Source organism: Ostrinia furnacalis, unplaced genomic scaffold (assembly GCF_004193835.3).
Source record: "Ostrinia furnacalis isolate ACB-3 unplaced genomic scaffold, ASM419383v2 OfSCF3022, whole genome shotgun sequence".
Classification (NCBI taxonomy): Eukaryota; Metazoa; Arthropoda; class Insecta; order Lepidoptera; family Crambidae; genus Ostrinia; species Ostrinia furnacalis.
In genome coordinates this window covers 1182410-1208260 of record NW_021133261.1, presented here as the reverse complement: position 1 = coordinate 1208260, position 25851 = coordinate 1182410, and the positions used below count along the sequence as shown (strand labels likewise).

The following is a 25851-nucleotide window of genomic DNA, read 5'->3' as shown; positions in this document are numbered from 1 at the left end:
TCTAATCCTGGCAATCAAAAGGATATTGATCTCCTTCAAGAAAAGTGTCAGGAGGTGAGAAACTATAATTTATTAGGAAAATAAAATACTATTTACACATGGAGAAATAAATTTTATTTAGATCCTTTACCTACTTTTAAATAAATTTCACTTACATAGAAACAAAATATAAACTAAAATTATAATCTATACGAAGTATTAACTAAGAATTCAAGATAGCTAATTCATTTATATCTTTAGGTGCTAAGAGTCTCTTGTCACCTTTGGATAAATAAACTAATGTGTGTTTACTGAAATTCCACATCATAAAAACGGTAACAAAAATGCATTTCTACGAACGAAATCAACAAAATTAAAAATAATTAAACAAAATAATACCTATGTATAATTATACATATTACGAAACTAAGTCAATTGGTCTAATGGAACAGAAATTAACTTAAAAAAAGACTAAAACATAATCCTCGATGTAGTCACATTCAGAACCAAATTGATTAAATGCCTTAAGATACGTTTGATATAAATGTTTACTGTGTCAAAAATATACAATAATATTTATGAAGGGAGAGTAGTTCCTTAAAACATACGATTTTATTGGAACAGCAGAAAATTTGAGTAAATATAAAATCTACGTCCCGCCAAGTGCGCAAGTTGTGCGAAGTAATAATACTTTTGATAAAAGAATATTATGCCTATCGTCTGATTATAAAGATGCTATTCTTAATCCAGTGAAAAAGACTGTGACTTCGTAGATTGATACGGTGGACGGATCATCTACTGAGGACCTCAAATTTCACGAAGTCCACAAATCGCCGAAGGAACGCGACACGATCCTGCACTCACGAGGAATTCGATTATGAATCTATCTTATGATTCGTTTTCACGGTAGTACTAACGTCACATCAAGACAGACAATGAACCTAAGCAGTTGTAACATGCAATGCTATGCCATGTTACTAAAAAAAATATTACTAAATGTACAGTCAGCGTCAAATAGTTCGTGACACACAAAGTAGCCAATAAGTTTGCAACACGTCTATGTTGCATTTGGAATATTGTATTAAAAACTTTTTAGTCTCTTGGGTTGTCACAAATTATTTGTCTCCGACTATACAACTGAAATAACGCAAAAGTTGAGACTGCAATAGTCAGGTTTTGTGTTAATTCAACTAAAGCCCGGTCTGTGAGCACGTAGAATGTTGTCCAATTCCCCCAAGCTACCCATCCTTATCGGTAGCGCGTAATTATGTTGCTGTAGCGCTCGCACACTCACTGCGGGCGCCCGTCGCACAGTCGCGACAGCAATATAATTACGCGCGAGGGATAAGGATGGGTAGCTTGGGGTCATTGGACAAAATTCTACGTGCTCACAGACCGGGCTTTAGTTGAATTAACACAAAACCTGACTATTGCAGTCTCAACTTTTGCGTTATTTCAGTTGTATAGTCGGAGACAAATAATTTGTGACAACCCAAGAGACTAAAAAGTGTTTAATACAACCTTATTCCAAATGCAACTTAAACGTGTTGCGAACTTATTGGCTACTTTGTGTGTCACGAACTATTTGACGCTGACTGTACATTTAATAATATTTTTATAATAACATGGTATAGAATTGCATGTTACAACTGCTTAGGTTCATTGTCTGTCTTAATGTGCCGTTAGTATTACAGTGAAAACAATCATAAGATAGATTCATAATCGAATTCCTCATGAGTGCAGATCGTTTCGCGTTCCTATATACACAAGACCCAGTTTTTTAAAGACAAAATAATTTGTAATCGATTGCGTATGATCACATTGTGTCAGCAATCTGTTGAAAACTTGTTAATTTATATCGTCAAAAACTGGATTCACAATCAAGACTACATAAGATAATGTTCCTCATCATACTCAGCCATCGTCAACATCATTTTTGTAAACAATAGCTATTATGCTTATTACATAATGTTACGTGTTTCTTAGCCTATCATTATCGCCACCACGTTTAAATTAGTAAGTTATTATGCAGTATACTAACAGTATGTGAACCTCTATATCACAACTTTCAATTTTTTATACAAAAATGTTTAGCAATAAATTCGTTAATTTCTGTTACAAATCTTAAAGTATAATGTTACAATGTTCATATGAGTTTTAAATAATGATAGATATACATATTTTATTCACATTAAAAATGGCTGATAATTTTCCGTAGCAGATCTAAAATATCTAAGTAAACGGCACGAAATAAATGAAGAATTTTATTTCATTTACGTAAATAAAAATATAATGTAAATTAATTAGACACCTAGGAAATTATTTGTACACCTAAAACCCTGAGTTATCGTTAAACTAAAACAATACCATTGGCTTGTAACGGTTAAAATTACACAACTCAAAGTAAAATTGAAGTTTTAGATCTACTCCAGCCTTGACAGCAGCCTTTATTTTGTTGTTTATTCTAAAACTCCATTCCCATAATATTATATTGCCTTTCACAATACTTAACTTAGTCCCGTTGCAATCAAATTAAGAATGTTTGTTTGTGCAGCAATCGGATCACAGCAAAGAATAGCAGTTGCAGTTTGTGACTGCGCTAACATTGATTTTAATTAGTTTACTAGTACTTGCATGGTAAATGTACGATAAATAACGATAATATTTGGATCATCGGTTAGACGAAAAACGGTAATGACATGCTTTTTGTGAAAGTTTCGATTAATTTATGAGAATGAGTTAAAGAATAGGCTCACTAAGCATTTATAAGTCTATCTTGGGCCGGTACTGCAACCGTAGCGGAGGATCGCGGAAGCGCCACCGCGTGACGTACACAAATTTCAACGTGTGGTCCTTACCTAGGAGCTCGTCGTTGCAGAGGATGTCAATCTGGAAATAGTAATATTACTTTTAAATACATAATATTTACACTAAATACTAATTGCATTGCTTTACGACGAAGTTGGAATGATAGAAATTCACCGCCTATAAGATACTAAAGTCCTACATTCTATCCTATTAATCCTATATCAATACAAGTGCCTCTAATGATCATCGGGTTAAGAACTTCATAAATAAAGTTAAGTAAAAAAGTTGTAAACTGAAAATAGAAAACTTACTTCTCTATATTTCTCAATCCCATTTAAAACTTTCTTAGCTACAAACTTCTTGAGGTGAGTGATTGTGGCCTGCGCAGAGCAGCGGATGAAGCTCCTCTTCAGTGTTCGGAGGGACGTTGATATGCATTCGAGGCAGACATTAACCTGGAAACAAATAGTGTTGATTTTAGAACTAAAATAATGCCATAGTTGTAGTTTTACTGCCACATTATGTATTGTAAATAAATAAAACATTCATATCAGCCAAGCTAGTATTCACATAAAAGATAGTTGTTCTGACCTGTTCATCTTTCCTGTGACAGTCCGTGTTGTCTGGCTGTTCTGGCTCGTCTCCAGCGCCCGGTTTATCATTTGCTAGAGCAGCATCTTTGGGACAGGGCAAGTTTCGGGCTCGGTAGAAATCACGCTCCCGTTTTAACTCATCTGAAAGTTTAATTCCAATGAAATGTGGTCAAATACCTGCCTTGTGATGCATAAAAAAAAATCCACTTTCAAAACATTTGAAGTGTTATCTTAGCACAAACAAATAGTTGATTGGTACACTGCATAAACAATGATTGGCAACTTTACAGGAGAGCTATTAAACTGGAATAACAACCAATAGTTACTAGTTTAATATTCTGTAAATGAGGTTCAATTTGTAGATAAGTTTTATTTGGACATTCCTTTTATCATGTTGACTTTTAATTCTCAAGTAAATGTCAAAATCACATATAAAAATGTAAAAGCTAAAGCAATGTAATACAAAACACAGTAATACATACTATCCTGTAAGTCGGGCACTAGTTTGTAGACGATGTCCTGCATAGTCCTGTCGAAGCTAATGTATTGGAGCGGGTGGGACTGGTGGATCACTATGTTACATGTTGGGCATGTGTTGTTCTCTTCTAGGTGTTTCACAAGGCAGCTTTTGCAGACTGTAACATTTTAAGGTTATTATTGATTTGTATTCTTATGGAATGATTTTCATTGTTATTGCTCTTGGCTATAACCAGAATTGAGTTTATCCTAACTCATGATGATACAGTATTGTTGAATTATAGTATGATATTGGGATAAAAATTGTAGTTTCATTCAACTTTTAAAACAGTGATATTGTTGACTTTCTCTAGGCTATTTACGGCTGCAAAAAGTGTAAAGTCGAATGTAAACAATGATTATAATACAAATAAAGATAAACAATCGTAAATACTAACACGTATGTAGGCATTCTGTGACGGTGGTGGCGTCAATGAAGTATCCTCGACATATCTTGCAAGTTATGTGACTGTTGAGGGTTTTCAACTTTATCCTCCTTTCCATTGTCATCCTAAAACTACAGTTCTAGCAAAAACATTAGGTAAACGAACTTAAAACTAAGTGAAAACAAAAAAATCAGAACATAAACGCGAATACCACAATCAGTCAACTCAACACTTGAGTCGCGTTTCGTTTCGTTTTTCTGTCTGTGCTTCAATCAATCATAAAATTTTAATTTCTGTCTTAATTTTCTCTTAATAAAATCTTAAACTTGAATATTTGCAAACAAAAATTTTTTCGCTATAACATTTGCTTGAAAAGTTGTTAATTCTTTTTTAATATAAAACGTAAATTTGTTTAATTACCTAGGTACATGTTCGATTTGAAGAAACTAAACGCTTGTAGCATAGGGATGGGACATAATTTACATAACTTTTCGGTTTTACCGGTTTAAATTAGATCATTCAATTGTTCGATCGATTTGAGTATCTGTTATTCAATTAATTAATTAATCTGAATTTCCTTTAAAAATTAATGATTCTAAAATATCAGAATGACTTCTTTATCAATAATCTAATTATAAACGAATTTATATGGGAACGGAAAATGATATTTTCAATCAGTCGTAATTAAATAAACCAAGCTAACTTTAAAAATTAGTTGAATTCTTATTTCTACGGGGATAACATTCAAAATTCCTCTATGATATTTACTATGTCATCTCCGAGGTTGTGTTATTTTCGATGCCCGGTCTGTGAGGACACGGTAATTAGTATTACCGTGGTGAGGACGTAGAATTTTGTCCAATGACCCCAAGTTACCCATCCTTATCGCTCGCGCGTGATTATATTGCTGTCGCGCTCGCACACTCACGCGAGCGCGACAGCAACAACAACAACGTTAGATAAATGCGTTGTAGTGGTTGTAGTAACAAATAAAAAAACATTATTTTAAAATATGGCGAGTTTATTTTCACTTTAAGAATACACTAAAAACATAAATAATAAGTATTAAAAAATTAATTTTAATAAATACAAAGTAATTTACCTAATAGAAAACTAAAATGAGAATATGGGTAAATCACCAAGGTGCGCGTACGCAGTATTATGCAGTCTCACTGTTGGTAACTTAAAAATAACATTTCGGGATAGCTTTACATTTTTTATTCCTTTGTTAAAATAAAAATATTAAATTAATTACAATACCAAAAATGCGAATAATTTTATTGCCCTATTAATTTAATATAAATTAAAGTATTTTTGTTATTTTTTTTGTTGATACAATAAGTAATACAAACCTAATACTTATCAGTTTTGTGAGTATTGCACATTGAGTATTGTTCTTTAAGTCACTTGTAAAGTAAAACACAATAATGTAGAAGCGTGGCGAGACTATGCGACCACGCCAAATACTAGAAATACTGGAGGAGTCTGTAATGTAAAATACTTGCCCAACAGTGTGACAAAAGATTAAATTATAAAGTAATCTAATATGGTTAATATCAACCAAAAATTTAATCAGAGAAACAAGAGCCATTTTGAATGGTGACGAATTCACATTCATCTTTTTCTTTTCATTGAAAAAATACAGGCTTATTTATGCAGCCCTATTTCGAAGGGTGAATTGCACAATCACAACAGTCAGTTTTAACAATAGTTTGTACGTTTTTACCATTCACTATGATCCTTCGCACTTCACGCCGGTGTTCACAGTAATTTTCCTAGTCACATCGTCGAAAACATTCATGATTTTGTTGCCCTCCTGAATGACTATTTTATAAAAATCCGAAGACGGCACAGGGGCGTTTGGTTTAATGTGGTCCCTCTTAAAATGTCTGCTGAGATGGCTTGTTTGCGTGAATTTTCTTTCGCATATTTTGCATTGGTATTTCTTTTCTCCAGTGTGGACTACTTTATGTTGTTTTAAGGCTGAAGACGTGTAGAATGTTTTGCCGCATTCGCAGTGGTAGTCCCTTTGACCTTTGTGTCGTTTTAGGTGGACGTTGTAAGCGCTGCATGTTACGAAGCCGCGTTGACAAATTTTGCAGTTGTATCTGAAAGGATGGAGAAGAATAGTTAAGAGGGATTTAAAGCTGTAATTTATCTACATTAAAATTCTATCAAAAGTATGAATGAATCGTGTTAGAGCTCATACAAGCCAAAATATTAGAAGTCAAGGCTTGAATTATAGGCCATGCTTACGTTTGAACTAACGGGGCTAACAAACAAAGTAACTAACTCTTGTTCCCACCGCCGCAACTCCTGTGTAGCCAGGATCTACAGTTTGACCGCCAATAAAACCAAACCAGTGAAGGTCAAGTTTGTACCGGGGGAAAATTAAACTGTCATTGGACCCGCAACGAAATTAATCAGAAGAACATAGGAGGAGTTCGTAGTTAAGGTTAGAGTTGCTGTTTGAACTAAGTCAAATCACAAATCTTGGTATAGTCTGATCTGTGAGCACGTAGAATTTTGTCCACTGTCGCGCTCGCACACTCACTGCGGGCGCCCGTCGCACAGTCGCGACAGCAATATAATTACGCGCGAGCGATAAGGATGGGTAGCTTGGGGTCATTGGACAAAATTCTACGTGCTCACAGACCGGGCTTTAGTAATATTGTATGTTACCAACCTAACTTCCTTGTTATGTATCCGCACGTGTATGGACAAGTTGCCCGAGGTGGCGAAGGTCTTGGTGCAAAGGTGGCACGCGTAGGGTTTCTCTCCGTTGTGGATCCGCTGGTGCACTTTGAGATCCGCTTTGATGGGGAATCCTGAATAATGCAGACATGGTTATTAACATCAAGGCTTCATAGGGTTTAGGGCACTTTAAAATTAGACTCGTTTCCACCAAATGACCCTGCTGAACAAAGGCCTCCCCCAAGTATTTTCATAACGACCGGACTTGCGCTGCCCGCATCCAGGTAAATAAAATTAGACGTTTTGAGCTAATTGTCCGTTTGCAGGATCGTCAAAACTACAAATTTAGATAGCTACAGTGAGATAGTAGTCCTTTCTAGCACACCACGCGGCGGATAACGGTTTCATGTACGTTACAGTAAAAGTTAAGAATTTATTAGGCAGTTTTTTTTAGACCACTTTTAGAGCACCAAATCCAAGCTGAAGATACTGATAAACGCATAGGTGTACAGAAGACAGTACAACAACGTAAACACAATGTCATCTTAAAGCTGTAATAAGAGCGACTTTACAACAAAAAAAACTTGTAGCTTGATAAGCAGCTGTCGCCTGTACAAAAGAAAAACATTAAATAATTTCAAGTAAGGCCAAGAGAGTCCAAAATTAATTAATAATTACCTTTCCCACAGTCCTGGCACAAGAAGGACTTGTCGCCCTTGTGCCGCTTGATGTGTATCGACAGTTGCGCGCTCTGCACGAACGTCTTGAAGCAAATATCACAGCTGTATAGCTTTTCGCCTGAAATAATCGCAAAAAGTATTCTATAAGTATTTGCTTTCAAACGTTACTATTTTCTTTAGGACGTAGGGTCATTCCCTGACAGTAATAATAACATGTCAGTACTATTTGGTAGATCTATTTATTCGTCGGCCGTTTGGTGTAGTGGTTCAGAACGGACTACTATGCCGAGAGGTCCCGGGTTCGATTCCCGGCCGGGCAGAAATTGAAATGATGAATTTTAATTTCTGTGACGGGTCTGGGTGTTACTATGTATAATATGTATGTATTTAAAAAAAAAAAAAGTATATAAGTAGTATATCCGTTAAGCTAGCACCCATAACACAAGCATATTAATTGCTTACTTTGGGGCTAGATGGCGCTGTGTGATATTGTCCAAAGATATTTATTATTTATTTATTTATTATTATACAATGAGACGCCGAATCATCCGATAGTCTCAGAAAATAAAAATATCTACAAGATTGTCACTTTCAGCAATCCTTCAAAATAAGAAACTGCATCAGAAGTATTACGGGCAGTAGATTCTAAGGAATTTTACAAATCAATTATTTAAAAAATACCGTCTCAAAAAATTGCAGTCCGTTTTAGAAAAAGTAAAATAGAATAGAATTTATTTTTTTGTCTCAAAACAGGTTACAAAGTACAGATTAATAAATCAAGGGGCAGTCTTAAGCATTCTTTTAGTATAAGGAAAAATTAGACGAAGACTGCAGACGATACCACAGTAACTGACATGTAACAACGAACCAGTGTGCATGCGGATGTGGTTGACGAGCCCGGTGCGGCGCCGGAACTGCTTGGGGCAGTACTCGCAGTGGTACGGCGTCTCGCCCGTGTGCAGCTTGCGGTGCTGGAACAAGGCGCTGTGGCCTCTGCAGACGATAGCTTCGATTAGGCTGCATGACTTACAGGACATGTTGATTTACATTTAAAGGTGGCGGTTCGCATCGCGACAGAGACAGGAGACCGAGACGGGAGACCGCGACCGTTACTTGACTTTAGACAATGTATAAGCGACAGTTCGCAAGCGAGACAAAGACAGACAGGTCTCTGCCTTAGTCGAGTAACGGTCGCGATCTCCTGTCTCAGTCTCTTATCTCGGTCTCTTGTCTGTCGCAACGCGAACCGCCACCTTTCATTCAAATATAATAATAGTAAGCTGATAAGTGGATACATATTTGATGCCAATGATATCGGAATATATGTGGAAGCTTAATGACCACTTGTTGTGCGATACTTAGTTCCAGTTGAATAACTTGAAATAATTTGGAAATAGGCCATTAAGACCAGACACAACAGCTCACAATATAATAGTGACGGATTAAGTAATAAATCAATGAAAATATAAACATAGATAGTTAGATTTTCGTACCATAATTTCTTTGCAAACAAGTTTTTAATAAGCAAAAACATCACAAGTTACCTGAAAGTAGCCGGGCAGTCGCCGCACTTATACGGCCTGAGGTCGGTGTGGCATATCTTGTGCGCCTTCAGATTGCTACGAGTGCTGAGGAACTTGCCGCATATGTCGCACTGGTGAGGCAGTTTGCTCTCTGGCAAGATATCAGCTCCTTCAACTTTCTCTGGAAAAAGATAAATAAATCTTTAGTAACTTAACTATTGATAAATTCCAAGAGGCTGGCTAAGCTGAAGGCGTCATAGAAACATTCACTTGATGAACATTGCTCTTCATTTTGGAAGTATGTAAGTTAACTACAGTAAGTATGAGTAATAAGAAACCATATTAAACTATGTATTCTTATCAAATTGGAAGACTTACCAATTTTTTTACGTCCCCTTTTCTTCTTTGGTTTTTCATCATCATTGCTAGGCTCTGTAAAGTAGATTTACAGGAATTTATTGATATTGCCATTAAATGGTAATTGAGATAAAAAAATAACAATATGTTATAATGTTATTGTTTTGTAATATTTTCAAATAAAAAGGAACAGGAAAGTGATACCTTTTCTCTTTTTAACTTTAATACGAAATGCAGCATCTTGAAGTACCTCATTGTCATCAGCTTCCCATGTACTTCCATCATCATAGCCATCACCCGCTTCATCTTTGAAGTCTGTTTCTAAAATAGATAAAAGAATATTAAATACTCATTTCTTATGACTTGCAACATGCAACGCAATACCAAATACTCACCTATTTTGATATTTTCCTTCAGATTATAGTCAGCATCTAGCGAAAAAGAAATATCTTCATCTCTAATTGGAGGGAAATCCAATACATCCCCGCTCTCACTCTTAACTCCATCATTTACTACATGTTTAGTCTCATCTTTTAACTGGTTCGGATCATATTTTTCTTCAGATTTACATGGAGTTTTCAAATATTTTCTTAATTGCTCATCACTGTTTTCACATTGGAGGTTGAAGGCGTAGGCGCGTTTCAGTTGCCTACAGCAATCTTTACAAATTAACCGAGGCAGACCGTCGTCTAGGCTGGGCTAAAAATAAACTAGAATGGGTAAACAACATACTGGTTTTTTAGAATTTGGAAGAGTAACAAAATTTATGACTACACCTACCTTAATTTTAGTACAGTCAGACAACATTTCGCTGTACAACGTTTTTCTTTTTGCATAATAACTTGTGAAAATATCAAATGTCTCCTTAGTTTGGTCAAGGCACACTCTACATATTTTTGTGAAGTCCATTGTGCTGTGATGACCGCAGCAGCAGTATTTCTTCACAGATTTTCTCTTATGTATTTGAACTTCCTCATAGGTAATTAAATAAATTAAATGTAGTCCTAGGGATCAAACAACAGCAACAATTTGTTTATTGACCATTTTGACACACAATTTGATTGATGACGGTCAGTCGGCCAACGTCATTTGGACAAATTGACGTTTTTATATAGTGATGTACCTGAATTGAAATACAATTGAATATCCACATCTATCCATGTTATTTAAATTTTCATACTATAACTACACACAAACTTTTGCATTTGAGTTTGCAAATACAATACGATTACATCGAATTAAAGATTTCATTTTAATTCTCTTCTTCCTAGGGCGAAATATATAAAAATAACCGGTATCTTTATACTACGAACGGGAGCATCACTAGTGACAACTTGTGACGTCACTCAGTCATTTTTGACGTGCCCGTGCCCCTCACCTGAAGTCAAATTGACGTTTTGTCGGTCGGTGTGTTTGTTTGCTTTTATTTTACTGTTTGAATGTAAATGTTAATGAATTTGCCGAATAAATATATAATAAACACCTTGTAGGTTTAACTACGACTAGTAAAACTTATAACCAGCAAGATAGGTGATCCAGAGATGTCTGCGTTGCAAAAAAGTATTATGAAGAGCAAATTGCCTCCAAGATGCCCTAGAAGTTTTAAACAGTTAGTATTTTCGCGATTGTATCATTTATTAACTTAATATGAAACGCATCGTTACGTTTTAATGCTTTGATTAACGCATAAGTACAGTAAGCTAATAAGTTGAAATATCATAACAATTGAATGAAATGAAAATTTTAGGAAGCTAGCTCCATTTGGTATGAGTCGTTGCAAGAATTACCAGCCAGAGTCGTGGAAGAGGTTCTTCCACCGGACGGAGGACGTCGAGACAGAGGGTGGGACGTTCCGGGTGTATCTTACATCAGAACCAGATCATCCTCTGAGGCCCAGGATAGTAACTTTGCATGGAGGTGGCTATTCAGGCTTGAGTTGGGCCTTGTTTGCAGTGAGTATATTATAATATAGATGTGCTGTGGTGTCTTATGCACTTTGAATAAGACTGATTTTGCAATAAAAATGTTTAAAATAGGCTGTAGTCAGTGCAATGTTTTGAAAACAAGAATTTGTTATGAATTATTAATTAGTAGAGACTATGTGTCATTAAACTTTAGGCTTGCTGTTGCTATATGACAAATTAGGATATCTATCTTGTGATTCATAATACTCTGATATGTATTATAGACAGATTATACTAATTGATGTGCACATTGATAGCATGAATTGGCCATTGATAATAATTTAAATGATAAATCTGTAGATAATTCACACATCCATGAAAAAAATTCAGGACTTTAACAATATTGAATTATAAAAAAAATTTAAATTATAGAAATATTTTTGCCTAAATCTGATCTGAAAAAACTTATATCACTGACCTACGTTTAATTTTGTTAAATAACTGGCACAAATATAGAATGTTGAATAGAAATAAATAGTTAGGTAACGAATTCTTTATTATTTATTTATAATTTGGTTTATTTATGGCCAATTGATGAATTTCTCTATTTTTAGGAAGAAGTCACATACATGGTACACTGTCAAGTGATATCAATAGACATCAGAGGGCACGGGGAGACGCAAGCAAAGGATCCTGATGACATGAGCGCAGAGACTTTAGTCAAGTATGATTATTTTACTGATTTATTGCTTACAAAGAATTAAAAATCTATTACACTGTTTTCTATCTAATCTAATCTAATCTATCATAGTATTTGAATTCATAAAAATCAGAGCCAAAAATTCAAATTTCTTATTACTTGGGTAAATTCTATCAATAGTAAATAAATTTATTATTACTGTTGGCCAGGTTCTAGTAAATTAGAATAGAACCAATCTTACTCTTCCCATCCTAAATCCCTACTAATATTATAAATGCGAAAGTTTGGATGTCTGGATGGATGTTTGTTACTCTTTCACGCAAAAACTACTGAACGGATTTTAATGAAACTTTACAGTATTATTGTTTATAGCCCAGAATAACATATACAACCCGTTCGCGCTAAGTTTGCCGGTCGGTGAAATGCGCGTCCCCTCCCCCAACCGCGATTAAACGCAATTAATGTGTCTTATTATTACACACTACAATACTGACGCTCGGATTGCTCGGGTCAATTTATTGTCCCGAAGCAGTGGTAGGGTTAATATTGGGACGTGTAAAAGGGCTTTTTAAAAGCCTATTTGCAAAAATAAATGAGTTTTATGAGTTTTCAAACTCCCTGCACCCCTCGACCAAAAATTAAAATAAGAATAAGAAGATTTATTGTTCACAGAGACGTAGAGCAAGTGCTACAGAAGCTGTTTGGTGATGAGATGCCCCCTCTAATCCTGGTGGGGCATTCGATGGGAGGTGCTATCGCGGTGCGCGCGGCGCATCTGCCTTCATTGCAGCACTATGTACAGGGGCTTGTCGTTATTGATGTCGTGGAAGGTGAGGATTTAAAATTTCTATTGATTTTAAGCTTTCGCGTTCCACTAGGTGAGGATTTATAAACAGCATTATTAGAGGTTTTTATAACTCTTCAATAATGAGGATAGCATTGTAGGGGCCTTTACAACCCTTCCATTGTTATTTTGACTCTGGATTAGCGGGAGATGGCCTTTGTAATCTGAGGGTAATGATTCATTCAAATCTTGAACTTAATTTTTTGAGAGCATCTGAGTAGATCTAGTGATTTAAATAGAAACACACTGCCAAAAGTTTATTCTTAAACAAATATACAGTATAGGTAGAGGTAACCAAAACTTATGCTAGAATCAAAATTAGAAATAATAACGCTAACGAAACTTAAGGGCAAACTATTTCTACAATTACTGCCCTTGGCATGACCAATTGACCATGGCCTCAAACTACACTCGCGTGCAAAAATATGGAATCACCCTATTTATTCTGAGCGATCATAAGAACTAAATGACTAATAGAAGATCAATAAAAATGGTACCATTTTAAAGGTGATTTTATAAAGTTAAAATTGATACCATAGATACATACAATACATAGTCATTCAGTTCTTAAGACCGCTCGGAACACAAAGGGGTGATTCCATACTTTTGCTCGTAAGTTATAGTATTATCTATACTTATAATAAATCTGTAGAGAGGTCAATTCTGTACATGAAATATATTTTCAAAATAACTATCAGGGGGTGATTAGTGATCAAAATGCAATCAGTAAAATTTTTGTCTGTCTGTCTGTCTCTGTCTGTCTGTCAGTATGTTCCTTATAGAAACAAAAACTACTCGACGGATTTTAACGAAAATTGGTACAATTATTCTCCATACTCCTGGGCAGGTTATAGGATACTTAAGAATTCCCACGGGAACGGGAATTAGCGGGAAAATCCTTTTGTATGAAAAATCTAAACCGCTTAAGTTAGTCGCTTGAAATTTGGCATGCAGGTACCTTAGTAAACTTAAAGCTTAGTTACAACAGGATATTGCAAAATTCCCACGGGAACGGGAGTTAGCGGGAAAAAAAAGTTGTATGAAAAAATCTGAACCGCGTAAGATAGATGAAGGGGGGGTAAAACGAGATCCACGCGTACGAAGTCGCGGGCGGCCGCTAGTTGTTACGAGCGTTTACGCGAAGCGCGGCGTTTCAAGGGGCATCATTGGAAATGATTCGCGCGCGGCGTTTTTTAATAGTTTCCAAATGTTTATAGCAAAACAATAACAATGAATTATATATCTTTTCAAAGTAAATATTTTAAAGAAGATGTTATTTTATTATATTAAGCTATTTTTATGTTGAATTAAAGAAAAATAATGGTGTAAAAATCACTTTGATTTATGGGTATTTCACGTTTTTTTAATTTGTGATTTCTTATTGTAAAATGCTTAAATCTAAAAATTTTCTCAGATAACTATTTGCCCAAGGATCTATGCTATAGGATATAAATGTTTGTTAAATCGTTTTCACAGTATTATTATAAAAATTTCAGCTTGTAAACTGACGCTAAAGTGGAAATTTACAAAACCTGTGTGGACTTATCTTGATAGAATTCTTAAATACTAAACTAATCGCAATATTTTCTCAATTAACTATTTAGACGACGAAATTGCCTAACTATTTATGCCTATAACATATTTGTAATATTACTGGTTAATGATTGTAACGAGTTGAAAAAGTACTGTTTTTGCGCTAATCAGCGTAAACGCTCTTAATATAATGTTAATCAGCATGACCCCTGTGCAGGTACGGCGATGGAGGCGCTGGCGAGCATGCAGAGCTTCCTGCGCGGCCGCCCCACGCACTTCAAGAGCATCCGCCACGCCATCGAGTGGTGGTCAGTAGCACAGTCATCATCATCATCATCATCATCTCAACCATAGCCTCCTAAGACCCAGACTTAAAATAACATGGTAGTCGTCAAAACCCACTGTACAAAATTATGCACAAATTAATTTATTGCTGTCAGACCCAGAGACTTCTAGCATGAGGCCGCGGCATGCAAAACGGCATGTTTCTTCGTTAGTCACAGCTGGTTTTTACAGTTTGTTACCTTTTTTTGGTTGACGGCATTGATGCCATTGGCAATATAGACTAATCAAGTCATTTTGAGTGAAACTAGTCGCGGAAAGATTTGAAAAAACAATAGAAATCTTTAAAGAATATGTACAAAAAATTGCACAGTGGGCCGTTACGACTACAACATTATTACAAAGCTGGGACTGACAAAGGTATTTTATTTTGTGCAAAATGTTGTACGGGGGGTCTTAGGAGGATAGGACGTCCACTGCTGAACATAGGCCTCCCCCAATGACTTCCACATCGCACGGTTGGTAGCGGCCTGCATCCATCGCCTTCCTGCTACCTTTATCAAGCCGTCGGTCCACCTTGTGGGTGGACGTTCCACGCTGCGTTTTCCGGTACGCGGCCTCCATTCCAGAACCTTGCTGCCCCATCACAGTATAAGATTTTAAACTTTCGCGTACATAAAATAGAGAAACATGAGTCTCAGCGCGACATTTTTACATGATTTACATATGTTTCTCTATTTTAACAATTACAATATAATAATATAAAAAATATACTTTCTCTACTTGACTCTACGCGACCCACCAGGCAAAGCTGTATTTCACTACAAAAAAATAAAGCTAATTTAATTTAGCACACTACATATTTACCGAAAATCTTAAAAGTGCTTGCGTCCGCCCACAACGACGGCCACGGAGCAACTGACTTTCGTCGCACCCCCCTCCACTGCTCTTTTTGTTCGCAAAATACCTTCATTCACTCATTCGTTAATTTTCAAATTTAATTTTAAATTATATTTATTTATTAAAAGCTTGTATTTTACGTGATACATAGTTTAATTTATTTTTATTTATATTCCAGTGTCAGAAGTGGCCAGGTGAGGAACGTTTCGTCTGCCAGAGTGTCAATGCCCAGTCAGATTGTCAAGTGAGTACACAATGTAGAAATGTTACACTGAGTGAATGAGAGAGCGGAATGTGAGTAAGTGAAAGGAGAATGAAGAAAAGGAAAGATGACTTTTACAGATCCTAGTATTATTTTAACCCTACCACTGCTTCGAGACAATAAATTCAATTTATTGATTGATTATTTGAAAAATTCTGGATAATTACTTATGTTTGCACCTAATCTTCAGCATAAACTTTAACCCTAGAATTAAGTACTAACTATTGTATGCCTTCAAGGCGGAACGCAGCCGATCTATATCCATTTATAATTTGACAACCTATGTACCTGTGGTTCACAATAAACGTATTTTGAATTTGAATTTGAATAAGTGGGCCAGTGCTGAAAATAAGTAAGTAGCAAAATACTGAGTCACTAGTACACAATGCAAAAAGTGTCAATTTAGAATAGAATAGAATAGAAAACTTTTTATTTGCAAGAAAGGTTTACAATTTAGAAAGGTTTCCAGTTTTTAAAGAGCCACAGGTTGCAGATCCCTGCTGTACATATACACATAAGCAGACTACCGACATTTAGTTGGCCGATAGTTGGGTCGGGCATGTATGAAAGTGCGCACATTACACTGATTTGGTATCGGTCGCTTCTTCATACAAATTAGAATTGGGCCCAACTATCGGCTAACTAAAGCTTGGTGGTGCGCGCCTATCTAGGCTTAAACAGTTTTTTTATCACAACTCCCAGCGTGGAAACGGGCCTTTTAGCCACGCGGGAGCTCGAAGACATGTCGGTAGACGACTCGGAGGCGGACGGCGCTCCGCTCGCGCGAGCAGACTCCATCGCCGAGGAGGACGAGCCGCCCGAGTCGCCCGACGACCTCGAGCCGCAGCCCGAGCCCGCGAGGGTCAAGCATGACGAGCCCGTGTTTGTGAAGCCGAGCGAGGACCTCAAGTAAGCGTAATTTATAATGCGAACAGCTAGGGACTGGAATTCGCTGCCTGCTGCTGTATTTCCTGTACACTATAATCCGGGCGTTTTCAAAGCGAGAGTGAATAGGCACTTACAGGGCAGATATGTACCATCCTAGACTGCATCTCACTTAACACCAGGTGCGATTGCGGTCAAATACCTGCCTTGTCTAGTATAAAAAAAAAATATCCACAACGACGAAGCTCTTGGCCTGTATCTCACCTGATGGTAAGTGACGATCAGGCCGAAGGTGGAAGCGAGCTTCACCCGGAATCCTCAACCACGGAGGAACTGGCTATCTTACCTCTAACTGCCGGAACACAACAATGCTGTTACATTACATTACTGTTTACAAAAGAAAAAAGAATATCTTTATTTTTACTCTCGCAAAATACCAGATTTCTCTTATTATCGATTTATTATTCACTAGCATTCCGCCCGCGGCTTCGCCCGCGTGGAATTTTTGTCTGTCACAAAAAAATTATCGCGCGCGTCCCAGTTTCAAAAATGGGGATAAAACTATGTCCTTTCCTGGGACTCAAACTATCTCTATGCCAAATGTCATCAAAATCGGTTCAGTGATTTAGGCGTGAAAGCAAGACAGACAGACAAACAGACAGAGTTACTTTTGTATTCCCAAACGATGCTTGCTTGAGTGAAGCAGCAAATCGAACGCACAGCGTGGAAACGGGCCTCCTATCCACGCGGGAGCTCGAAGACATGTCGCTGGACGACTCGGAGGCGGACGGCGTTCCGCTCGCGCGAGCAGACTCCATCGCCGAGGAGGACGAGCCGCCCGAGTCGCCCGACGACCTCGAGCCGGAGCCCGAGCCCGCGAGGGTCAAGCATGACGAGCCCGTGTTTGTGAAGCCTAGCGAGGACCTCAAGTGAGCGTAATTTATAATGCGAACAGCTAGGGACTGGAATTGGCTGCCTGCTGCTGTATTTCCTGAACACTATAATCCGGGCGTTTTCAAGGCGAGAAGTGAATAAGCACTTAGAGGGCAGATATGTACCACCCTAGACTGCATCTCACTTAACACCAGGTGCGATTGCGGTCAAATACCTGCCTTGTCTAGTGTGCCGGTATGCACAATACTAAATCTCTTCATATCTTATCTTGATCACGTTCACAGTGTCAGCACATTTATCACGTATAGTGCTGATGCTGTGACGTCATTTATCTATAATCTATATCGTATAAATATACGTGTAGTCCGCGTTAATAAACAGATTAATATCAGAGACTAACTACAACCCGTGTCTCATTCATACGGTCTCCCAACATCTAGCATAAAAAAAATATATCCACAACGAGGAAGCTCTTGGCCTGTATCTCACCATCAGGTGAGATACACTCCACCTTCCTACATTCCTTCGGCCTGATCGTCACTTACCATCAGGTAAGTGACGATCAGGCCGAAGGTGGAAGCGAGCTTCACCCGGAACGGAATCCTCAACCACGGAGGAACTGGCTATCTTACCTCTTAACTGCCGGAACACAACAATGCTGTTGTTACATTACATTACTGTTTACAAAAGAAAAAAAGAATATCTTTATTTTTACCCTCGCAAAATGCCAGATTTCTCTTATTATCGATTTATTATTCACTAGCTTTCCGCCCGCGGCTTCGCCCGCGTGGAATTTTTGTCTGTCACAAAAAAATTATCGCGCGCGTCCCAGTTTCAAAAATGGGGATAAAACTATCCTATGTCCTTTCCTGGCACTCAAACTATCTCTATGCCAAATGTCATCAAAATCGGTTCAGTGATAAATCACTGAACCGATTTTGATGACGCCTAAAGGCGTGAAAGCAAGATAGACAGACAAACAGACAGAGTTACTTTTGTATTCCCAAACGATGCTTGCTTGAGTGAAGCAGCAAATCGAACGCACAGCGTTGAATAGAGCTCTGTGATTGGTTCGTATATCACCCTGTGCGCCCACGCGCACTATGAGACAGTAATGTTTGTGAATACAGGCTTATGTGTCTATCGTCTTATCATCTGCCACGAGTTTTTGCGTCGAGTATAGTTTAGTTTAGTTTTGCTACTTACCTGTTCACCTAGTAGGAGGCCTGCCCCGCTACGTCTTCCAGCCCGTGGTCGCCACTCGAGAACTTTCCTACTAGGTGGACCGACGATCTGGTAAAGGTCACGGGAAGAGCCTGGATGCGGGCATCGCAGGACCGCTCATTATGGAAAACCTTGGGGGAGGCCTTTGTCCAGCCGTGGACGTCATTTGGCTGAAACGAACGAACTTACCTGTTAACTCGAAATGTCATAATTGTGGAGTTTATTTTTATTAATATTTTGTAAATGTCATATTTTATGTCTACCTTTTTTATATTTTATTTTGTATTTATGTTAAAAAATTGATATTTTATTTTAACTGCAGCGCCCTCTGTTGCGCGCCTTTTTGCCAGGAAGTGTTACGAACCGACACGAATTTTATTGATGAACCGTCACTGTCAAAAGGGCGCATAACTGGCGTAGAATAGTAACCCCCATGTTGGTACCCGCTGAAAACCAGCTTCGTGACTTGACGACTTGTGTCATGTCACGATTTTCGCTGAGCGGGCGCCTTTTGAGCATGGCTCAGTAATTTAACCTCTGTATATGTATGCACATAAATGTTAATGCTGAATAAAGGTATTCTATTCTATTCATAACGAAAAAAAATACAAATTAATTCGGTTCTCTAGACGCTACAAATGGCGCATCGACCTGTCCGGCACCGAGCGCCACTGGGCGGGCTGGTTCCGCGGGCTCTCGGCTCTGTTCCTGTCGGCGCCCGCGCCGCGCCTTCTGTTGTTGGCTTCCATCGACGGGCTGGACCGCGAGCTCACCGTCGGACAGATGCAGGGTGAGCAGGGCACAGATAGAGAGGGGACAGATAGAGAGGGGACAGCGGGCGAGGGTACAACTTGAGAGGGGACAGCCAGGGAGGGGACAGCAGGCGAGGTTCAATAGCGAGCGAGCTAAATATACTGGGCGTCTGGTTCCGCGGGCTCTCGGCTCTCTTCCTGTCGGCGCCCGCGCCGCGCCTTCTACTGCTGGCTTCCATTGACGGGCTGGACCGTGAGCTCACCGTCGGGCAGATGCAGGGTGAGGGACAGATAGACAGGGGACAGCGGGTGAGGGTACAGATAGAGAGGGGACAGCGGGCGAGGGGACAGATGGCGAGGGGCCACAAGTACATTAGCGGGCGAGATACATTGGCGAGCGAGCTGAGCTACATTGGCGAGCGAGTTACATTAGAGGGCGAGCTACATTGACAGGCGAGCTACATTAACGAGCGAGCTATATATGGCTCAAAATCACCAAGATTGCGAATTTCAAAATCGGTTTTATGACAAAAAAAATTGCAAGCTATAATGATGACTATGAGTTTATACTGTTGCTTAATTTGTATATTTTTAAACCTTGACAGGGCAGCGCACAGAATTCTTTATTTTTTTAGTAATATTGCTTAGTAGTAAATATCTTGCAGAAAACCATCAATTCGGGAACGTTTTCCTAAGTTTCATAAAACCCAGAAAAACCAAACAAAGCGCATAATTTGAGCCTTGTTTAAAACATGGGTATTATTATGTATCTATTTTGAATAAGCAATAATGAAATCAATACATTTAAAATTTTCTACAAGCAAAATACGTCAAAAAAATAAAGAAGTTGCTATTATTCCGCATACAATTTAAGAAATTTCATAATATTTAAAACTCTTTTAATCGAATTAACGTAATATGTACAGAACAAAAGTTCTGTAATGTAATAAATATATACATAATATTGAAATACCTCCATTTATGCGTATTTTATTGAAATATTGTAACGTTCCCGAAAATGATCAACCGTTCCCGGAATGACAAAAATGTTCTGTATATTGATATAATTAGGTAGAAATAAAGAAATATTTAAATTATAAACAACGATTTAAATAACTAAGTTATTTATTTATATTGCCATATTGTTCACAGTCAAGAAAAACTACTCTTACTATTAATAAATTATTAATATGTTTCTCACACTTCAACTGGCATTGGATTCAACATCGGATTCTGACACTTTTACAGTTATGATACCATGAATATCAGTTTATGGTCCTAATTATTTTTATTTTATTTACGACCTTCGACCAGTTGGACACTTTAGATAGCTTCTTGTAATAGTGTCAATATCTTTTTAGCTTTTAACGCAAATCTAGTCTTCAAAGCAGTTTAATCGATTTATTTTATTTTCAAAATCGATATTTTATTGTCTATGATGGCCGCAGGAACATCACTATACATGGACTCCCAGCAATAAAGTACGGTAATGCCTCGTACAGATTTTATCGGCAAAAATTATGGAACTTGATAGGTTTTAGACCATGCCACGCACCAAAACGTCCGGAAGTTGTAATAGTATTATAGAATAAACGTTAAAAGACTTATTTATTTAATTTTTCAATGCTTAAGTGTCCATTAGAACGAAAGTGTGCTTAATGTATTAAAAAAAATAGAAAATAATTATGATGGGTTAATGTTTTTTGGCGGTTTTTTAGGCGGTTTCTGACAATGTCCTTTACCACAAATTGAAAATTTCTGCAATGATTTTGGTCACAGAATGTATAGTAGGGAATTTAGTGCAATGATTTGNGTTAGTATCCTTTCTAAAACTAAATTTTGTATAAAAAATACGGTGTATTAAGTAATGACATGTGTAAATTACCTTAAATTTTTATGTAAAATTTTGGACTTGTTGCTGAAGATTGTACATTAGGACGCGTTCCCGAAATGATTATCCATGCATGTATATTGATTTTATTTAAAATTTGCTTTATTAATTAGTTATATTGTTTGATGTACACACAAAACAAGTTAGTTGAAGTAATTTATTACTATTATTTTCTCAAATAAGTCAAGATTTAAGACATTAAATTGCTAGCAAAGCCAATTCTGCACCTTGGTGATTTTGAGCCATATACTGGGCGTCTGGTTCCGCGGGCTCTCGGCTCTCTTCCTGTCGGCGCCCGCGCCGCGCCTTCTACTGCTGGCTTCCATCGACGGGCTGGACCGCGAGCTCACCGTCGGACAGATGCAGGGTGAGTAGGGGACAGTTAGAGAGGGGACAGATAGAGAGGGGACAGCGGGTGAGGGACAGGGGACAAGGGGACAGGTAGAGAGGGGATAGCGGGTGAGGGGACAGATAGAGAGGAGACAGTGGGCGAGGGGACAGATAGAGAGGGGACAGCGGGTGAGGGGACAATAAGCGGGGCGAGAGGACAGCGGGCGAGCGAAAGGACAACAAGCGAGTTACATCAACTGTTTACCTTGTTTTCTATTCGCTCTACTGTGTCTCTCCATTTAACATTCACTCTCTCTCTATAACGTCGAAGAATGCTCAGCCCCTTGAATGTCGTTAATGGAGTTTACACTAATTAATTTTGTACTTTTGTGCAGGTAAATTCCAAATGCAAGTGCTAACGCGCTGCGGACACGCGGTGCACGAGGATACTCCGGAAGAGGTAAGTTTTTTACTATACAAATAAGGATCAATATGTGAACCAAATCTATTTGACCAGCGTGTAAATTTAACTCAAATCCGTTTGCCTCTGGTTATAATTACTGAGGGCAGTGCTCTTGAAGTGGAAACTAAATGACCTCTAGGGGGGCCCTAGACAAGTTGCACTTTTTGTTCGAATCAAAAATCGAATCCGTCAAAACTCCATACAAAAAAAGGCCTTTCGACCACTTTTTGATTGGTTCCCGATTATAATGTGCAAAGTGCACAGTCTCAAATAAGTCTAGTCTAGCTAGACTTATTTGAGACGCGCCCCCTTTCGACCATACAAAAAATCCCTTCAACAATCAAGATTATTTATTGGTCGTATCGAGCAGTCCGGAATGCATTCTCTCAGCGGTTGCAGGTTTTTTTATACTTAAGTACAGCGCGCCCCCCACTTTGGGAACCAATTTTCTAGACCAGTCTTTCCCAAAGTGGGCGATAACGCCCCCTTGTGGGCGCTGCAGGCTTAAAGGGGGGCGGTAAGAGACCCAGAAAAAAAATCAGGAAGTTGTGTAGAGGCTTGTGAGGCGTCATCTACTAGGAGGACTCTTAGACATCGACTGAGCTCGACTCTTGACTACAAAAATGGGGGGCGCTAAAAAATAATTTATTCTCAAAGTGGGCAGTAGACTAAATAAGTTTGGGAACCACTGTTCTAGACTCACTGATGACAATAAATAATGTAATTATTGACATTTGTATGTCAGGTGGCGCGTGTGGTGGCAGCGTTCGCTCTACGACACCGGCTGACTTCGGCAACCGAGTCCGGAGAGAATATGAACCTGGTCGCTGCTCCTGGATGCTAAATAACTACAGAAAAACGGTACGCAGTCACGAGGCTATCTATCAGTTACAAATAACCTAAAAAGTTTATAAGTAATTGGGAACTTTACTCACAATATTAACCAGTAATTGTAAACTACAGACCATGGTTAAATACCTAGCGGAAAAGAGCAATTGTGCGAGCGAGATGTCACTAGCAGCAATATTAATAATTTTGCATGCCTAAAGGTGGAAGATGGAGATACCTACTTGAAAAATTGTAACACCTTCTGATGTAAACCCATTTTCGCAAAATATATGATTTTGAAAAGCAACACTGTGTGATATAAAGAGATACGTGATGCGACGTAACGTAACAGAATCGTTTTTTGCAACTATTTGGCAGTTCGTCAGCACTCAATGGCGCGCTGAAAATTTGAGCTCTGTGTGGCGAAATCATGGTTCTCAATACCAAGACGTTGCCATAATAAAAGAAGAAGATTTTTTCAAATTTTACGTGAATGAAGTCGTGGATTAACTTTATGCTACTAACCGGTCATTATGGAAATCATTGGGAACCTATGTTCAGCAGTGGACGTCCTATGGCTGAACTGATGACGATGTAAGATGAATAAATATGATTTTTTTATTGGCGGTCAAGTTGTCACTACTTTATAAACTTTCATGTTGCATACAGTCATATAAATCCACTTTTACCCGCATTCTATAGCCTCGTGGCGTTTATACATGTTACTTCGGATATTATCAAGATAATCTGATATATTTTGCCTTATTAATGTTGTTTTCAATTTAAACGAGTTGCGATTAAAAATAGTTACGCCTTAAATACGGTTGTGATTGTTGTGGAAGATAATTTTAAATGTGTTTTCTTAAAGTAAATATATTTTGTTAAAATTTATAATATAGTTTCACCACTTCGAGACAATCAATTCGACTAAATTTTGAACAAAAACCTAGCTCATAATTACAACATGTTATTTCTCTTTTAAGTACTTATTGTAGATTATATTAATTTCAGATTATCTTGATAATATCATGAGTTTGTAACGGAATATATCGAATGTATCTTTCATGGATAGATATTCTGCCAAAAACTTGTAAACCAGTGTCACAACTACGACCTATGCTTCAAATATGGACATTGATAATAAAATAATGAAAAAATGCGAGTAATTCAAATCTTAACTGAATTTAGATGAATTTTTCGATTTAATAAGACTTGAACCACTTTGAAATCTCGCATTTTTGTCATAAACGTGTACCAGTAAAATGTAAGATATAAATATTATCTTACAATGTCTCAAAATGTATAAATCGATGTCTTTTAAATATTTCTCAAATAGTAAACTCGTCAGTAGATCGACCTATAAAATATTGAATTTATCTTGTAGATTTAAAACTCTATGTGCTTGTTCACGTAGGCACGCGCGGGCGCGGGCGCGGGCGCGGGCGCGGGTAACGTCGCGAGCTCGTGTTCATATTGACGACCAGGCGTTCGCGCGATTGTGACGTGGGTCGATCAACTTTTTAACCGACATAACGAGCGAAAAATTTTGGCAAGTTACTAAAATATTTTTTTGAGTATTTAACTATTTCATTTACTCAGAAGTGTGAAAAATATATCTGAGATACGGTTTTCCAATCGAGCAGCAAACTTTATGAACTACTTCTTATTAAAAAACTCAAAAGTATATATCTTGACCCATAGTTTTGTCACCGGAGTTACTCAAAGTGATTACGCTGCAATTCTTAAACAATAAAAGACTTCAATTTTTATTTTGGTAGATTTATTCAGTCATGCAAAATCAAATAGTTTGGTATACAGCATTTGTATATAATTTTAAAACTTAGGCCTTAAAATATGAGAAATATGTATGCTGAGTTACTAACGAGTCATACATATTGTTAATTTTCTCTGTACTTATTTAAAAACTTAAAATAAAATCACACTTTTCTCTGAAATTGAAGTAATTAATAAAAAAAAGATTTTCTTAGTAAGTAATTTATAATTTTCAATCAAAATCAAATTCAAACAAGGTTCCTCTTTATTATTTAATTTAATTAATATTATCGTTATCAACTAAACAACATTTCTGTTCATATGATGACTGTGTTTACTTTGCCAAATAGGAGTTCTAGCCTGAATAGCACTAATAAACTCTTCTGTATTGAACGACATTATACGAGTAAAAACGTGCTATCGTTTCTAGCGACAAGATCAAACTGGTTGAACTTACCTGACGTCGTGAGTGAAACGCGCGCGCCGCCGCTAGTTTGACATGAACACACACAAACATCTTCACGCGTTGAAATTACCGCGAGCGCTCCGCGCGCGCCAGTCGCTAGCTTGCCCGCTAGTTAGACCGCACGTGCGTTTCGTACGTGAACACTTGGAATCACTACATATGTTTGATATTTCGTCACCGCGCCCGCGAGTCAACGTGTGCAAGCACTATGACTGTCGTAGTAAGATTCGAAATCGATGAGGGTTTTCGCGAATGAAAGATCCGCTAGATGGCGGGACGTGGATGTGGGGTCTGACTGATGCGTGATTGGTGGATTTTGACATATCTGTCAATGGCATGTCAAAAATAACCAATCATGCAGCATTTGAACCTCGCGTCTACGTA

The 25851-nt window shown here is 37.7% G+C and overlaps 3 protein-coding genes across 4 annotated transcripts; 1 reads left to right on the top strand and 2 right to left on the bottom strand.

Annotated features, from left to right (window-relative positions):
* Positions 1 to 1442: 1442 nt before the first annotated feature.
* Positions 1443 to 4528, bottom strand: l(3)73Ah (polycomb group ring finger 3-like lethal (3) 73Ah). Its single transcript, XM_028310523.1, has 5 exons — positions 4295 to 4528; positions 3863 to 4015; positions 3379 to 3521; positions 3099 to 3242; positions 1443 to 2868 (listed from the first exon to the last, which is right to left on the bottom strand). Exons 1-5 carry the CDS (start codon positions 4404 to 4406, stop codon positions 2743 to 2745), a joined length of 678 nt encoding a protein of 225 aa, XP_028166324.1. The 5' UTR covers positions 4407 to 4528; the 3' UTR covers positions 1443 to 2742.
* Positions 4529 to 5329: 801 nt separating this feature from the next.
* On the bottom strand, positions 5330 to 10618 carry LOC114357078 (zinc finger protein 501). The gene is made up of 9 exons (XM_028310530.1): positions 10317 to 10618; positions 9932 to 10235; positions 9741 to 9857; positions 9558 to 9611; positions 9201 to 9360; positions 8525 to 8649; positions 7655 to 7774; positions 6969 to 7110; positions 5330 to 6390 (listed from the first exon to the last, which is right to left on the bottom strand). Exons 1-9 carry the CDS (start codon positions 10443 to 10445, stop codon positions 6015 to 6017), a joined length of 1527 nt encoding a protein of 508 aa, XP_028166331.1. The 5' UTR covers positions 10446 to 10618; the 3' UTR covers positions 5330 to 6014.
* A 296-nt stretch (positions 10619 to 10914) lies between these two features.
* On the top strand, positions 10915 to 23388 carry LOC114357059 (protein phosphatase methylesterase 1). Of its 2 annotated transcripts, none has more exons than XM_028310502.1 (10): positions 10915 to 11145; positions 11284 to 11488; positions 12055 to 12164; positions 12813 to 12970; positions 14735 to 14825; positions 15878 to 15943; positions 17569 to 17775; positions 19594 to 19754; positions 22333 to 22397; positions 23146 to 23388. In XM_028310502.1, the coding sequence occupies exons 1-10, from the start codon at positions 11078 to 11080 to the stop codon at positions 23242 to 23244; spliced, it is 1230 nt and encodes a 409-aa protein (XP_028166303.1). In that variant the 5' UTR covers positions 10915 to 11077; the 3' UTR covers positions 23245 to 23388. The 2 variants fall into 2 exon arrangements, with proteins under 2 accessions (XP_028166303.1, XP_028166302.1); XM_028310501.1 differs by lacking the exon at positions 17569 to 17775 and adding an exon at positions 16664 to 16870.
* The last annotated feature ends 2463 nt before the right edge of the window (positions 23389 to 25851 follow it).

Coding starts and splice junctions, on each gene's coding strand:
- LOC114357059 (XM_028310502.1), top strand. CDS start 11,078: ATGTCTGCGTTGCAAAAAAGTATTATGAAGAGCAAATTGCCTCCAAGA. Junction 11,489..12,054: donor TGAGTTGGGCCTTGTTTGCA/GTGAGTATATTA, acceptor CTCTATTTTTAG/GAAGAAGTCACATACATGGT. Junction 12,165..12,812: donor AGCGCAGAGACTTTAGTCAA/GTATGATTATTT, acceptor TATTGTTCACAG/AGACGTAGAGCAAGTGCTAC.
- LOC114357078 (XM_028310530.1), bottom strand. CDS start 10,445: ATGGACTTCACAAAAATATGTAGAGTGTGCCTTGACCAAACTAAGGAG. Junction 9,612..9,740: donor TAAAGTTAAAAAGAGAAAAG/GTATCACTTTCC, acceptor TCTACTTTACAG/AGCCTAGCAATGATGATGAA. Junction 9,361..9,557: donor AAGGGGACGTAAAAAAATTG/GTAAGTCTTCCA, acceptor ATCTTTTTCCAG/AGAAAGTTGAAGGAGCTGAT.